The 15049-nt window shown below is 51.6% G+C and overlaps 2 protein-coding genes across 3 annotated transcripts in view; one reads left to right on the top strand and one right to left on the bottom strand.

Annotated features, from left to right (window-relative positions):
* ARHGAP39 (Rho GTPase activating protein 39) overlaps positions 1-15049 on the bottom strand; it is a 95993-nt gene that overhangs the window by 59469 nt on the left and 21475 nt on the right. The gene's annotated exons all lie outside the window — the stretch shown is intronic.
* LOC131827726 (basic proline-rich protein-like) overlaps positions 5606-15049 on the top strand; it is a 31951-nt gene continuing 22507 nt past the window's right edge. Inside the window, exons 1-3 of the mRNA XM_059168668.1 lie at positions 5606-5637; positions 7321-7425; positions 7530-7670. Coding sequence (XP_059024651.1) covers positions 5606-5637; positions 7321-7425; positions 7530-7670 — 278 coding nt within the window. The remainder of the gene's footprint in view (positions 5638-7320; positions 7426-7529; positions 7671-15049) is intronic.

The raw sequence follows: 15049 nt of genomic DNA, 5'->3' as shown, positions 1-15049 counted from the left end.
ACACAGTTTCATTTTTCTGTGGTCTGAAGCCTTTACTGCAGTTACTGTAACCCTGCCTGTGGTGAAGGTCTGCTGGTAATAAATTCTTTCACCTTTTGTACGTCTGAAATAGCTTCATTTCGCCTTCATTTCACAATGTATTCACTGGCACAGGGTTCTGGGCTGGCTGCCCCCAGTCTCCTCACCCACACTTAACAAAGAGAGACTGCCATTATTTGCAACGTGGCTCCTCTGTATATAATAGGTCTTGTTTTCTAGCTGCTTTTAAGACTTTTCTCTTCATCACTGGCTTTGAGCAATTTGATTATGATGCACCTTGTGTAGCTGTATTTGTGTTTCTCGTGTTTAGGGTTTGTTACGATCATTTAGGCTTTATAGTTTTCACCAAACTGGGAGGCATTTTAGGCAGTATTTATTCAGATAGTTTTTCTGCACCCTTCCCTTCCTAATGGAAACTTACACAAATCTTAGTTTCTGCCAGGTGTCCCACAGTTCAGTCTTGCCTTTCTGTTTATTTCAGAGTACATCTCCTCTCCTTTAGTTTGGATAGGTCTTACTGCTTTGTCTTCAAGTTCAGTAAGCTTTTCTTCTGCAGTGTCTAATCTGTTAATACCATCCCACAAGTTGCATTCAGATATTTCAGGTTTTTTTTTCTTTTTTTAAGATTGTATTTATGTGTTGGTGCGGGGAAGAGAATGCAAGCACACAGGCAGGGGAGCAGCAAGGCAGAGGGAGTAGCAGGCTCCCTGCTGAGCAAGGAGCCTGATGCAGGACCCCATCCCAGGACCCTGGGATCATGATGCACTAGCTGAAGGCAGACACTTAACTGACTGAGCCACCCAGCGTCAACATCCTCAGACCTTTTAGTCGCAACTCCGTAAGTTTAATTTGGATCTTTTTGCAGTTCAGTATCTTTACCAAGTCCCTACTCAACACGTCTAGTGTTTCCTTTAGCTTCTTGAACACATGGAATATAAGTATAATAACTTCAGAATTCCTATAACTATTCTGGAGCTGTTTTGGGGTATGGTTACTTGGGAACCATGTAAACCTTCAGTTCTTGCTTCTAACACTGGTTATGAGCACCAGAGCAGTATTTATTCAATGGCTAATTACTCTCCACTGAGTAGTCTACCCCATGCCCTGTGAATTATGAAGACTTCTGAGCACCATCCCTCCAACCCTTCTCTGGGATTCTCTCTTGTCTCTTGATAGCTTCCTCATACCCACGTGGTCCCTGCCACTCTGTAGGAAACTACTGGCACTGTCCCACAAGCCTCTGAGTTTTCTGCTTGTGGCATTCTTTTCTGCTGTTCTCTCCTGCAAACGCCATTGCCATGGCCACCTGAGACTCTAAGCTCCATCTCTTAAACTCAGAGGCTCTGCTAGATACTGCATCTCTGCAGCACAACCTGGAAACTCCCTGCATGCAGTGAGCTGGGAAATCATTCAACTCACCCCGTTTGACTCTCACCTAACAGGAATCACTGTACTTTGTCACCTCATACCCAAAAGTTAAAAAACCAGGGTTTCATAAATATTGTCCAGCTTTTTCTTAGTTCCTGGTGAGGGGTAAATATTACTGTTACTCCATTTTGTGAACAGGAGGATGCCCAAGTACTTTTGCTTGGTATTGCATAATTACACAGATTAAGCATGACAACTGTGATATTTACTTTCCCTCTCTCACCAGAGAAGAAGCAACATGAGGGCAGAGATATTTGTTCTGTTAACCACTGCATCCTTGACACAGAATAATCAAACATGTACTGAATAAACACACTCTTTAATCACTTGGAGTTTACCTTAGCATACTATATAACTAAGGAATAAAAATGTTTGTTCTACACTATGCAATGTAGGATTCCAAATTCCAAATCCAGAAAACACAAAACTATATTAATGGTACAAAGACTGCGGCTACCAGTGATTCAAGGGGGGAGGAAAGTTGAATGGGGGCCCACAGGGGTTTTCTTGGAGGTGGGGGGGGGTGAAACTATTCAGCATGATACTGCCTTATCTGACACTATACATTTGTCAAAGCCATGGAAATTTACCGCAAAAAGAGTGAACTTTAACATGTGCAAGTCTGTTTATTTGTTTTTAAAGATTGTATTTATTTATCTGACAGAGAGATAGAGAGAGCACGAGTAAGCAGAGAGGCAGGCAGAGGGAGAGAGAGAAGCAGGTTCCCTGCTTAGCAGGGAGCCCAATGAAGAGCTCAATCCCAGGACCCCAGGATCGTGACCCGACCTGAAGGCAGACGTTTAACGAACTGAGCCACCCAGGCGCCCCAATGTATGCAAGTTTAAAAGAAAATAATTTAGGAGGTCAAGGGTTCTCAAGATGCAGCGCAGCGTAGGACAAAAAACCCAGCTGTACTGCAAAGGAGCGGGTGGAGGGAAAGATGCTGACCTGAGTAACTGTTTTTTTAAGATTTCTTGATTACAGAGAGAGAGTGTGTAAATGCACGCACACACAAATGTGGGGAGGGGAAGAGAGAGAGAATCTTCAAGCAGCTCCCCACTGAGTGCAAAGCCTATCTTAGATCTTGATTCCAGGACCCTGAGACCTGAGCTGAAACCAAGTCGGACACTCAAATGACTGAGCCACCCAGGTGCCCCTGGTTGACTTTAAAGAATAAGTTGGTTATAAGGTTCATGGAAAAGGAACTGCATACAGGCACCATCTTTAGTTCATAAAGTCACTTCCCAGGAATATGGGTCTCCAATCCTGATACCACTACAGGTGTATACAGGAACTGAACAATTCAGCAAAAGCATGGAGAGGAGCCTGGGATGACCCTTGTGGCGATGAATCAGGGGAGACGAGAGTCAGAACTCTCGTTCAGTGTAAAACACATACAGATAGCAGCACTAGGAGAGATCTGTGTGTGCATACAGGTCAGTGTGCACACGCGGACGGCTATGCCTGGAGAGAGGTGTGTTGTGTGCGCGCACACACAGATTTCCTGGCTGTCAGCTGAGAGGACCTAGAAACAGCATCCATCCGTGGCAAGGATCATACCCAGTGCCCAGCTCTTGGCCCTAACAGCATTCTCCAGTAAAAGGACCCAGTAATCCTTGGAGACAAGATGAGTCTACAGCATCCCACTGAGGCAGTAAGTAACAAAGAGCTAAAATGGAAACAAAGCCCACAGTGATAAGGTCTGTTAAAGGGCTGACGGAGCTCCCAATGACCAAAGCTGCAGCATGGGTTGGGGGCGGGTACGTCCTCGTGGGTGACAACCTGAAGGATAAAATAAACATCTGCAAGTCCAGACGGTATAAATAAACGATCAACTCGGGACACCTGGGTCTCGCCCAGTTGTTAAGCATCTGCCTTTGGCTCGGGTCATGATCCTGGGGTCCTGGGATCGAGCCCCACATTGGGCTCCTTGCTGAGTGGGAAGCCTGCTTCTCCCCCTCCCACTCCCCCTGCTTGTGTTCCCTCTCGCTGTGTCTCTCTCTGCCAAAATAAATAAATAAAATCTTCAAAAAAAAAAAAAAAAAAGACTAAATAACCAAGTGGGGAAAATGGACAAATGTCCAGCGGAAGAGCAGTCTGGGTAGACACTCTGCTTCCAGGTACATGACCTTCCTTCTAAAGCTGCTGAGCGGAACACCTGGCAGACACCTCCTCCAGGTGGGGCACCCATCCTGAAGCCATGCCGGCTCAGAACCAAGTCCTGGAGAGCCTTTCTTCACCCGCACCCTGCTGCCTTCACTCCACTGCCTTCCAGAGCAGAGCGGGTGAGGCGGGCGGGACAACGGACTCCGTTCCTCTTCTGCTGCTGGTCATCAACATCCATTTTGTCCAGAAACCTGATGTGCCCTCTCCGTGTACAAAGCCAGCCTTCCTCCCCGCCAGGAGGCCCTGGATGCCGTCTCTGCTTGGGACTCCGCACACCCATCATGACCCACACGGAGCCTCCCTGCAGCCTTCTGGTGCAGGCACCTTCTCTTGGGCCACCTTTCTGTTTTGTTCTCTCCATGCGGCTCCTTCTTTCCCAGCAGCCTGTCCTCTGGAGGACGAAGTCTTTTTCAGCAGCGTCCAAGCCGCCATCTGCTGTTGTTGCTAACGGGGCCCTCGTGCTGGTGATGGGCTGTCCTCAACTTCCTTTCTCAGCTCTGCCAGCCCACTTCCCCCACTGCTATCTCATCTTTCCTTTGATCTCTTTGCTCATGTACTTTAAATTTCCCGTCTTTTAGTACACAGAAAATATTGTCTGAACGTCTCTCCCGACGTCTGTTCCCTTCACCCACCGCTCAATGTGCTCTTTCCCTCCTTCTTCCTTCCTTAGTCTCTACATAAAGGCCCACGCTGTTCCCTGGTTACTGCTCTTTTTTTTTTTTTTTTTTTTAAGATTTTTATTTATTCATTTGACAAATAGAGATCACAAGCAGACAGAGAGGCAGGCAGAGAGAGGGGGAAGCAGGCTCCACTCTGAGCAGAGAGCCTGATGCGGGGCTCAATCCCAGGAGCTGAGATCATGACCTGAGCCGAAGGCAGAGGCTTAACCCACTGAGCCACCCAGGCGCCTGACTGCTCATCTTTTAAACAAGAAAAGGAACAGCCTCAAGCCAGGGTTAACATTCCAGAATCCTCTATCACCAACTTTTCTTTTTCCCCAGCCCTGCCCTGGATGAGTTTCTGGTATTAGGACATTTTTGGTTTTCAAGGGACAGAAATGGCTGAGACCCCACAAACGCAGGGCTCCCAAGAAGGCCTTGGGCAGATTCCTCTCCGTGCCGTGCTCAGGCTGGCCACCCTTTCAGGCAGGCTGGCTCTGTGGACCACACAGCAGCACCCCCAAGCTTCTTCCCTGGGGTCTAACAAGAGAGTCTCCCAAAGGCTTCTGAGCATCAGCAGGGCGGCGTCAGCCTGAGGGAGTCCCGCCCACTCTCCTTCAGGGCTGGGCATCAGTGTGCAGCCAAGGCCCAGGGGAGCCGAGGTCTCTCCTGGGCCCACAGTCGGTGGGAGACAAGACCTGGGGAGTCACGAGGGGTCAGCAGCCCCCTGGTGAGCTGCCGATCGCCCTCTTTTTCCCCACTTCACTCCTGAAGAGTCCGGATCTTGCAGGAAATGGTGGCCAGGCACCTGTGCCCGTGCCAGCTTGCCTCCCTCACTAGATGCCCCCATGTGGGGTCCCCCCACAGCCCAAAGTGCTGTCCGCAGTGTCTCTGAAACCCTCTTAGTGAAGGACGAGCTGATCAGAGCTCGGGCTTTCACTCCTCTTCCCCGTCGGCTGAATTCAGCCGACCCTTGAATTCAATGTAGATTAAAGCTGGTACTCTGTTTTTCATTCTTTTTGTTCATTTCAGGGAGTTTCAGGGAGGGAAGTAGAATCAACAAGTCTTTAGTCAGCCATCGTCTCCAAAAGGCCCAAGTTCCATTCTCAATGCTGTTTTGAAGACGTTTTCCAAGCTAGAACAATGAGTGCATCTCAGTCTCATGTTCTGGAAGCCTGGCTCTAAGCTGGAAGCACAATGGCCCATTCTCCACCCACAGTGACCAGGACAGGCTGGCATTTCCCGTCTGTGCCCCCTGCATGGCTCATCGACCCCCTCCAAAGGAGGGGCCACACTGTCACAGCTAAGAGACCATGACCCGACCTGCCAGTCGTGGCATCAACTTGTGAGTCAGGACCAGCTTTTCAAACTTCTGGAAAAGGGTGTCAGACTGCACCCTCCCCAGTAGGCACACTTGTTTGGAGCCCCTTGGCTGCAACAGAATGGGGGTCCCTGAGGGTGGTGCTGGTCTGAGGGCTTGGAGAGCGGCCACCCTGGGGACAGCACTTGGCAGCTGCCGAGCCGCAGGAGGCCACGCGACTGGCAGTCAGGACACAGAGCCGAGATGGGGTGTGGAGACCCTGCGGTCCTTGCTGTCCTGGGCTTGTCTCACCGACAAAATGGCACTGAGGCCCCCAGAGGACGTTGAGAAAGAATAAAATTTGTATCACACATGCATGTGCTCGTGGTCAGAGCTGAGAAGCCGGCCTATGACCAGAACTGCCCGATGCCCATCTCCCACTTGCTCCCAAGCCCTCCACGAGCACAGATGACCCCACCGGGTTCTGAGAGGGATGAGTACAGCTGGGAAGGGGCTTTGTGACACATGGGGCAGCAGCTCTGGGTCCTTTGATCACCCTTCCTGAGCCCACAGGTAGGGGCGCCCGCCAGCTACCAGGTGATGGGAGACACCAGCCAATGACCTCAGCGCCCCCCACCCCCACCAGCAGCTGGGGTCAGCACAGGATGGTGATGGAGTAGATGTTTTTCTTCTTAAAGCTTGATTTTTAAAAAATACCCTAAACTAGGGGGTGCCTGGGTGGCTCACTGGGGTATTCACCTGACTCTTGGCCTCGGCTTGGGTCTCAATCTCCAGATCGTGAGTTCAGGCCCCATGCTGGGCTCCGTGTGCTGAGCAGGGCCCACGTGACACACACTGGCCAGCAGTGCCGACCTCGGGAGGCCAGGCTCGCCTCAAGCCAAACCCCGAGAAAACAGGAGGAGCCACGAGGGAAATAAACTCCTAAAAATACTGCAGGATGACTAGAAATACAGAAGGGCAGCTGCCACCTGGCCCTCCAGGTGCGTGGGCACCACCGCACCGGGTCCCAGACCCAAGGAGGCCTCGCCTCGGAGTGGCGCAGTCTGAGACTGTCTTCTCACGAAGGCTGTTTCTCCACCTGCTTTCGTGTGTTCCATTTCTCGAGTTTTATGGTTTTCTCATTTGCACTTATTTCTAAAATAGTGTTTCCAACAGAACACAATGTTTTCGTTTCCACTAGTGGTCACAGCAGTACTGCTCAGGAAGCCCTGACACCAGCCAGCTGCAGGCCCTGGTGCTTCCTGGGGCGAAGTCTGGCCCGTGCACTGCGGGGCAGCCGGGGCCCAGGCCCACCGGCCCTGCTCTTCTCTTCCCCGCTCGGGGACTCTGCAGGCCCCTTAGAAGACAGCTGACTTCACCACGTGTTCATGTGCCTTCTGGGACTCTCTCCAGGAGTACGGAGGGGGCTTCTGGCCCTGGGGCTCAGTGCTGTTCTCGTCCTACCTGTGAGCTCCTTGCACACTGTCCTGAGGCAGCGCCCCCCCCACCCCCTGCAGCAGGCCCAGGGCCTGGAGAACGTCAGAGCAGGCACACCTCTCAACAAGGCCTTCAGCGCACAGCAGCCCACAGCTCATGCAGACGGACGGTGGCCCCCTGCTCAGCAGGTCCTGGGAGCCAGGCCAGGCAGATCGCAGTCTGGGTGACAGGATCGCCACGCAGAGAAACGGTGCCTGGTGCTCACTGAGGGTGCCAGGGCTGGCCCCACAGCCTGGACTGGGTCCTGCTCCTCATCAGCGCCTCACTGCCCGGCCTGCGGAAGAGTGCCAGCACAGTGCGGACAGTGAGTATGTATGTGCGAAGACTCACCATGAGGTGACGACAGGTGTCCTTGGCTGAGTTCCGGGCAGCAGCACGCACGTCCACCCCCCATGGAGCCTTAACCATGGAGGGCGTGACTGTCCTTCCCTCCACCTCAGGAGTCAGGTCCTGCTCAGTCCTCACCCCACAGATGAGTGGAGGATGGCCCAGGGTCACCCGCTGGCCCAGGCCTGCCCCGTGCAGATGCTTCGAGCCGTGGGCGGCCGGGGGGTGGGGGGGCTGGCGCCGCTAGACGACTGGTGGGCGGGGGCACACCCAGAACAGGACGAAATGCTGGCACCCGCACACCGTGTTGTGGGGGTGCCCCAAATCGCACTATAGGTCTCCAGCCATCCCCTCCCCTCAAGGGCAGCTGCTCGCTCCTCTCCACTCCATACTGCGGGGAAAGTTCCAGGCATGAGTGGGTGACGAGGTTCTGGATTCCAACTTCCTACATGAGCCCCGGAACAGAAGACGCTCTGTGCTGGCTCTGGCTGGGGGCTGAGAAGGAGCCCCAGGAAGCGGCAATCTGCTCCTGATGCCAGCAACGCTCCGAGCTCCGAGCTTGGGCACCTCTGACGGCGTCCACAGAGCAGCCCCACACACGTGCGAGTGTGGCCCAGGGCAAGGTGGGTCCACCTGCAAACTGCTCCTTCCTCCCTCGGGCACCCCTGCACCTGGTCCTGCCCCCAACCTCTCCAGGAAAGACTCCCATGCCTACGTCTTGGAGGGGACGGTGACTACAGGAGAGGGCAGAGGCCATGGCAGTGCTGGGGGTCCTGAGGTTCCCCAAAGCCACAGCCACCAGTGGGACCCTTGTGTCAGAGACACTAAACAGCATTCTCCGTTCACTGGTTCCTGTCCAGACAGAAAATGCCAAAGACAGGAGCCACCTGCCAGGATGTTGCCCTGCCCCACCCGCCTGGCCTGTCCCCCTGGCTAGGACACCCGGATGCCACTTGGAACCAAGCAGCTTGCATAGGGGACCCTCTCACGCCCTGTGAGTCTGTGCTCTAGAACAGCCTCCCTCAGTATCTCCCCAGCCCCACGGCTGAAAGGCCAGCAGACACTCCCGAAGGCCACGTTCGCCAATTCCCACAAACAGACAAACGCACGCGGCGGGACAGAGCCCAGCAAAGAGGAGAGTCAGGCGGTGAAACAGCATTTCATGAGCAGCCCCAGCGGGCCTGCATCTATGTGGTGGGAAAGTTCCCCTAAAACTGAGAGAACCATGAGCAGCACCAAGTTCTCGGGTCAGCTAAATCACATTTCAGAAAGAGGAATAAAATCAAATCCTTTTCAGACACAGCAACAACAGCCAGACTTCCCATGCACAGACTCCACAAGCACTGACTGCTGAAGACCGCTGCTGACCAAGGTGGGAGGTGGGGACAGAAGACCCTGGGAGACAATGACCACTGGCTACAGGCTCTCCAAGGAGGTAAAATGACATTTCTGTCCAAACCATGACAGCTGATTCGGCAAATCAGAGTCATTCTCAGGCCCCAAAGCAGACCAGAGGTGCTGAGTGGCCACAGACTTCCTTATTCGCAGGATTCAGAGTGTACAATAAAACATTAATCAAACACTAGAGAAAACCGGTAATCGATCCAACAAAAAGCAAGATAGAAAACACTAGAAGGATGTAACCAGAAAAGAGACCTGAGCCCTGTCCAGCTGTGTGTGGTGCTGGCCGCCACTGCTCACAACTCTGCTGGGGTCCGCACAGGACCCCAAGTGCAGCGGGGTCTGGGAGCCACACCCTCTGCCCTGAGTGGGGCTGTGGGGCTTCTGCTGCCTCGGAGGGAGTCGCTTCCAGTTCCTCGCTGGACGTTCCAGAAAACCGCAGAGCAACTTGAGAAACATTTCACCAACTGAGACCATCAGAGGCTCCTTCCTGCTCTGTCCGAGTTACAGAAGGGAAAGTGGCTTCCTGAAGCAGAAGGGCCAGACTGAGCCGAGTGTGGTGCCAGACGACAGGGCCCATGGGAGAGGGAGCCATGCCCTGCTCCGACACAGAAGACGGGCCTACGGCACCTACTAGAAACATTTTTACAGGAGAGACTTCAATTTTTGTCAGAATAATGAACCAGACAGCTTGCTCAACACTCTAGAAGAGACCAAACAAACATTATGAGGGTTTTAAATGAGGTGAGTCACCCATGTCCAGTGCTTAAGATGCCGGTCTCCTTCTATGCAACCAAGAAAGAGCATTCAGTGGCCAAAATCCTTGCCAAGAACAACTAGAAAACCAAATCAAAAAAGACTTTTTTCAAAGATCTATTTATTTATTTGTGAGACAGCATGTGGGGAGGGTGGGCGGAGAGGGAGAGAGAATCTCCAGCAGACTCTGTGGAGCAGGGATCCGGGCTCAGGGGCTCGATCTTCTAACCCCAAGATCATGACCTGAGCCAAAACCAAGAGTCGCTGCCCAACCAAGTGTGCCTCCTTGGCAACCCCCCAATTTTTTTAAAAGAAGTCTATTTAAAGTCAAGGAAATGCTACAGTGCAGGCAGGACCCACGTGGCCAAGAGCCTAGGAGACCACAGGGGAAAAGAGGGGGCTCCTGCTCAAGGGGGCCTGGGCATCAAGGGTGGAGACCAGCGGACTCAGCACTGGTGTGGCCGTGGGGCCTGCCGGGAGCCTGTCTGGGCCACACTCTGGGACTCACAGGGCAGGCCTGGGCTTTAAGGTAACTGTGACTAATGGATTCAGGAAAACAGAAGACAAGATTTAGAATTTCAGCAAAGTAATGGACTCTAAAGGAAGGGCTCAAAGGCAAATCTGAGAGCTGGAAAACACAGAAAGGGAGGCTGGCCCCACCAGCTAGCTCAGTGGTGGACGGATACAGCAGAGACAGCCCTGTCCACTGGAAGAAAGGCCACCCACTGGGTCCACACAGAAGCAGAGAGAAAGGGAAAAGCCAGAGAGAAACAGACGTGTGGAAAGACACTGCGCCCAAGAGGAGGTGCACAGGGAGACTGACACAACACCTAGAAACGTGACAGCTGGGGACCGCCCCCAAAGACGAGCCGTGGAGCTGCTGGGAGCACCACCGAGCACACGAAGAGCCAGACGAGAGCCACAGAGACCTCCAGGCTCCATCCGGGCGGCTAGCCACACTCGACCAGGGCCGCCCCACCTCTCCTGGAGCAGCAACCCTGAAGACAGGCTGTTCTTAGCTACGCTTTCCAACCTTCTGTTCAAAAGCTGGCCAGTCCTTCTAGGGAGATCCAAGTACCCCCAGCCTCTCCCAGAAACCCACTCTCACCCCCCGCACACGGGTGCTGTCCGCCCCGTTCCCTCCTCATTCTGCACCCACAGCAGCACCCTCGGTTCCCCTCTCCCACCTCCCCTAGCACCTGGCTGCTCACCAAAAATCTCAAGTTCCTTCTGTCTCCTCACCCCAATCACACCAACCCCAGACTGCTCAAATACCAGCTGATTTTAGTGGAGAATGAGCAGTGACATGGGAAAGGGCTGGGGAATGCAAAGGAAACAGGGCAAACCTGCAGCCGGATCACCTGGGCAGGTGCGAACCGTTCTCACGGTTGGGGTGGGGGTGGGGGCAAGGGACACATCAGGACGGGAACAGGAGACCGAGCAAAGAGGAGCTGCAGCCTGGGCCCACCCAGCTCCCTCCAGCGAGCGCCTCACGTCCCCCGCGATGCAGAGGACGTGGGGGCTCCCAAAGGCCAGGTGGGCAGCAGCGCCAGAGAAGGTGCCAGAAGGAGGCTGCGGGAGCAGACCAGTCGCCTGAGGCCTCTCCCGTGATCCCGTGCACACGCCGGCCGCCCTCTGCACCGCTGTCCCTCCCCAAACCGCCCTCTCCTGCGATCAGAGGACCAAGCTGCCACGCGCCTTGCTGGGGTTGAGCCTTCCCCACTGACTACCTTGTGTCGGTCAAGAAGAATGGGGCAAATTCTGAGGTATCTGATGGTTTCAATGGGTTGAAAAAACACTTCACTGGAAGAACCTTCCATCATCATTGTTAACAGAGCTTCCCGGACTTCTCTAAGAAGTCCGAAGTCATCCTGATTCTTGATATGCAAAGTGACCTGTTTCTCTTTCCGAGCGTCCAGAGTCTCCTGTTTGTCCTTGGTCTTGGGGGGTTTCAGGCTGACGGGTCTGACTTTACACCGCATGGGGCACGCGGTGGCTCTGCAGCGTCTGCTTCTGACTTTGCTGGTAACTTTCCGTCACGCACGGTCTCTCTCTCCTGCCTCTGAAACGGCTTCCATCCCAGGGCTGTGCCTCCCAGCCCTTAAACATGCTTCTCTCCCATGCCCCAGTTCTACATCCTGCTTTCTGGGAGACTTCCAACCTTGGCCTGCCGCCTACGCTGCTGTGGCTCAGTCTCCCTGCTTCCGAACCCCGCAAAGACTCATCACTTCATGCGGTGCTTCGATTTAGACACATGGTTATCCCTGTTCACATCTCATTTCTTCTAAAATCACTTTCCCGGGTGCCGGGGGTAAGGGCGTGCTCAGTGGGTCAACCTTCTGCCTTTGGCTCAGGTCATGATCTCAGGGTCCTGTGATCCAATCCCAAGTTGGGCTCTCTGCTCAGCAGGGAGCCTGCTTCCCCTCTACCTAGTTGTGATCTCTATCAAATAAATAAATAAATAAATTCTTTAAAAAAAGATAGGTAGTTCAGTTCATGGTTACAGGTATAAATTTGTACTTATGTCAGAAAACCCAATCAACATTTTCCTCAACACAACACGCAGGAAAACACTTAAAGATGCATTTCAAATCCAACTAGAAGTCTCAATTGCACATGCATGTCTAAAAAGTACGCCAAGTGCCAACTGGGATTGTGCTGCGTAGACTCTGCTGACACGGGGCCCCCAGGCCCACCGCAGGGAGGGCGGGAGCCACACGGCATGCCTCCCAGTCATCTGGAGATCAGGGACCCGAGTTTCACCACCTCACAAGATGGCCTGCTTCTTGTGTAAGGGTGTTTTAACCAGAGTTTTAATGTTTTAGGAAAATGGTTGATTGACATAATGAATTACTTTTTCCCATTGAATATGATGAAAAATAGTGTTTTCATGCGGAATGTCTGATTTTCAGGATAGGTTACCAGTGTTAAGTGAAAAAACACTTGACTACTTGCTCTGTGTAGAATATATCCCAAGTGTTATGTGAAAATACTGAAAACCATCCCTGCTAAAAGAAGATTCAAGAAATCCGTGCCCTGTTAGAGGCTCCCTGACACCAAGGACTTGTAAAACCCAGAAAAGGTCAAACAAGCTGCCCTTGCTTTCTTTCTCTGCCTGTGGCCCTGCTCAGTGTCATACAGAAGTTGATCAAAGAGATGGCAGTTTTCAGGGCAAAATTACAAAGCAACGTTTCGATACAGATCTAATAACAAAAAGTGTGTTAGTATTGCAGGACAGAACAGTGGTTTTTTTTTGTTGTTTTAAAAGACTTTTATTTATTTGACACAGAGACAGAGAGACTGTGAGAAAGAAAGCACTACAGGGGGCAGTCGGGGAAGGGCGGAGAAGCAGGCTTCCGACTCGTGGCTCCATCCTAGGACCCCGGAATCATGACCTGAGCCACAGGCAGCAGCTCAACTAACTGAGCCTCCCAGGTGCCACCCCGCCGCTCCCCGCCCCCCCCCCCCCCGCCAAAAAAATACTCTTAAAAATTTAGCGAACTTTTCATTTCACTGTTTTTGATTTTAGTATCTCCTTAGTGTGGTTTTACCTCATCAGACTTTAGTGCGTGGGATAAAACGGTGGGACAATCTCATTCTCTGTCTATATGGGCATTATTCTATTTTTTTTTTAAAGATTTTATTTATTTATTTGATAGAGAGAAATCACAAGTAGATGGAGAGGCAGACAGAGAGAGAGGGGGAAGCAGGCTCGCTGCTGAGCAGAGAGCCCGATGCAGGACTCGACCCCAGGACCCTGAGATCATGACCTGAGCCAAAGGCAGCGGCTTAACCCACTGAGCCACCCAGGTGCCCCTATTTTTTTTTTTTTTTAAAGACTTCATTCATTTATTTGACAGATCGAGATCACAAGTAGGTAGAGCAGCAGGCAGAGAGAGAGGAGGAAGCAGGCTCCCCGCCGAGCAGAGAGCAGATGCTTAACTCACTGAGCCCCCCAGGCGCCCCTATTTTTTTTTACTTATAAAAATTAAATTCACAATTAACTGTATTTTTCTAACTTCCATAATCTTTGTACTTATCCCACTTAAGTACAAAAATTCAAAACACAATTCTTCTAATAAACCATAAGAGGCATACCTCCAGAACAAAGCAAGTATCACACAAAAGTTACTCCAGTGAATATGTTTGTTTCCCAGTTCATATAAAGTTATCTTTACACTGTACTGTCATCTATTAAGTATGCAGTAGAAATGATGTACATAACCTGACATAAAAAATACCTTAACGCGGGACGCCTGGGTGGCTCAGTTGGTTAAGCCTCTGCCTTCGGCTCAGGTCATGATCCCAGCGTCCTGGGATCGAGTCCCACATTGGGCTCCTTGCTCAGCAGGGAGCCTGCTTCTCCCTCTGCCTCTGCCTGCCATTCTGTCTGCCTGTGCTCGCTCTCTCCACCTCTCTCTCTGATAAATAAATAAAATCTTTAAAAAAAAAAAAAAGATTTTTAAAAAATACCTTAAAGCATCTACCTTCGGCTCTAGTCATGATCCCGGGGTCCTGGGATCGAGCCCCATGTCAGCTTCTCCCCCTGCTTGTGCTCTCTCCCTCTCTTTCCCTGTCAAATAAATAAAATCTTTTAAAAAATATCTTATTGTTAAAAAAATGCTATTATCTGAACTTTCAGGAGCTGTCACCACTGATCACAGATCACTGTAGTGAGTATAATGGAAAAGTTTCTAATATTGCAAGAATTATCAATATATGACCCACAGACATGAAGTGAGCAAATGCTGTTGGAAAAAAATGACACAGATAGACTTGCCTGATGCAGGGTTGCTACAAACTTTCAATATGTAAATAAAAACAAAAACAAAAACATAGTATCGGCAAAGTGCAACAGAGTGAAGATAAGAAGATAAGATGTTCCTATATTTAATTTTAAAAGTTAAATGCTAGAGCGTCTGAATGACTCCGCTGGGCATCTGCCTTCTGCTCAGGTCATGATCCTGGGGTCCTGGGGTTCAGTCCCATCTCAGGCTCCTAGCTCAGAGGGGAATCTGCCTCTCCCTCTGCTGCTCCCCCTGCTTGTGGCTCTTGCTCTCTCTCTCTCAAATAAATAAATATCTTTTTTAAAAATTAAAAAATTAAAAGTTAGATAAATATGCAATTTTGGAGATGCCCTTCTAGCTCAGAAACTGGTTCCCTGTGTGCATGGGCACCTCAAGAGACCGTTGGTAGGGGGTCATTTATCTTTGGGGTCTCCCTGGGCACCAACTCTCACAGAAACTATCTGGGAGGTGGTATGTGAGAGGCTCCTAAGGCCCGGGGATGCACGTGGAAAGCCCACACCCCTTCCAGTTACTGGGGCCAGCCTGTGGCATGGGGATCCCTAAGTGGAGCACTGGCCCACAGGACCTCCAGGCAGCAGAAACTGGAGGTGATGCCCAGGAATACAGGGAAGGCACCTCTGGGAGAAAACACCATGTGGCCTCCATGCCCAGCTGGCCCTTGCAGGAAC

This window comes from Mustela lutreola, chromosome 3 (genome assembly GCF_030435805.1).
Source record: "Mustela lutreola isolate mMusLut2 chromosome 3, mMusLut2.pri, whole genome shotgun sequence".
NCBI lineage: Eukaryota > Metazoa > Chordata > Mammalia > Carnivora > Mustelidae > Mustela > Mustela lutreola.
Note: the sequence above shows the minus strand (reverse complement) of the source record. Positions and strands in the feature narration are given on the sequence as shown.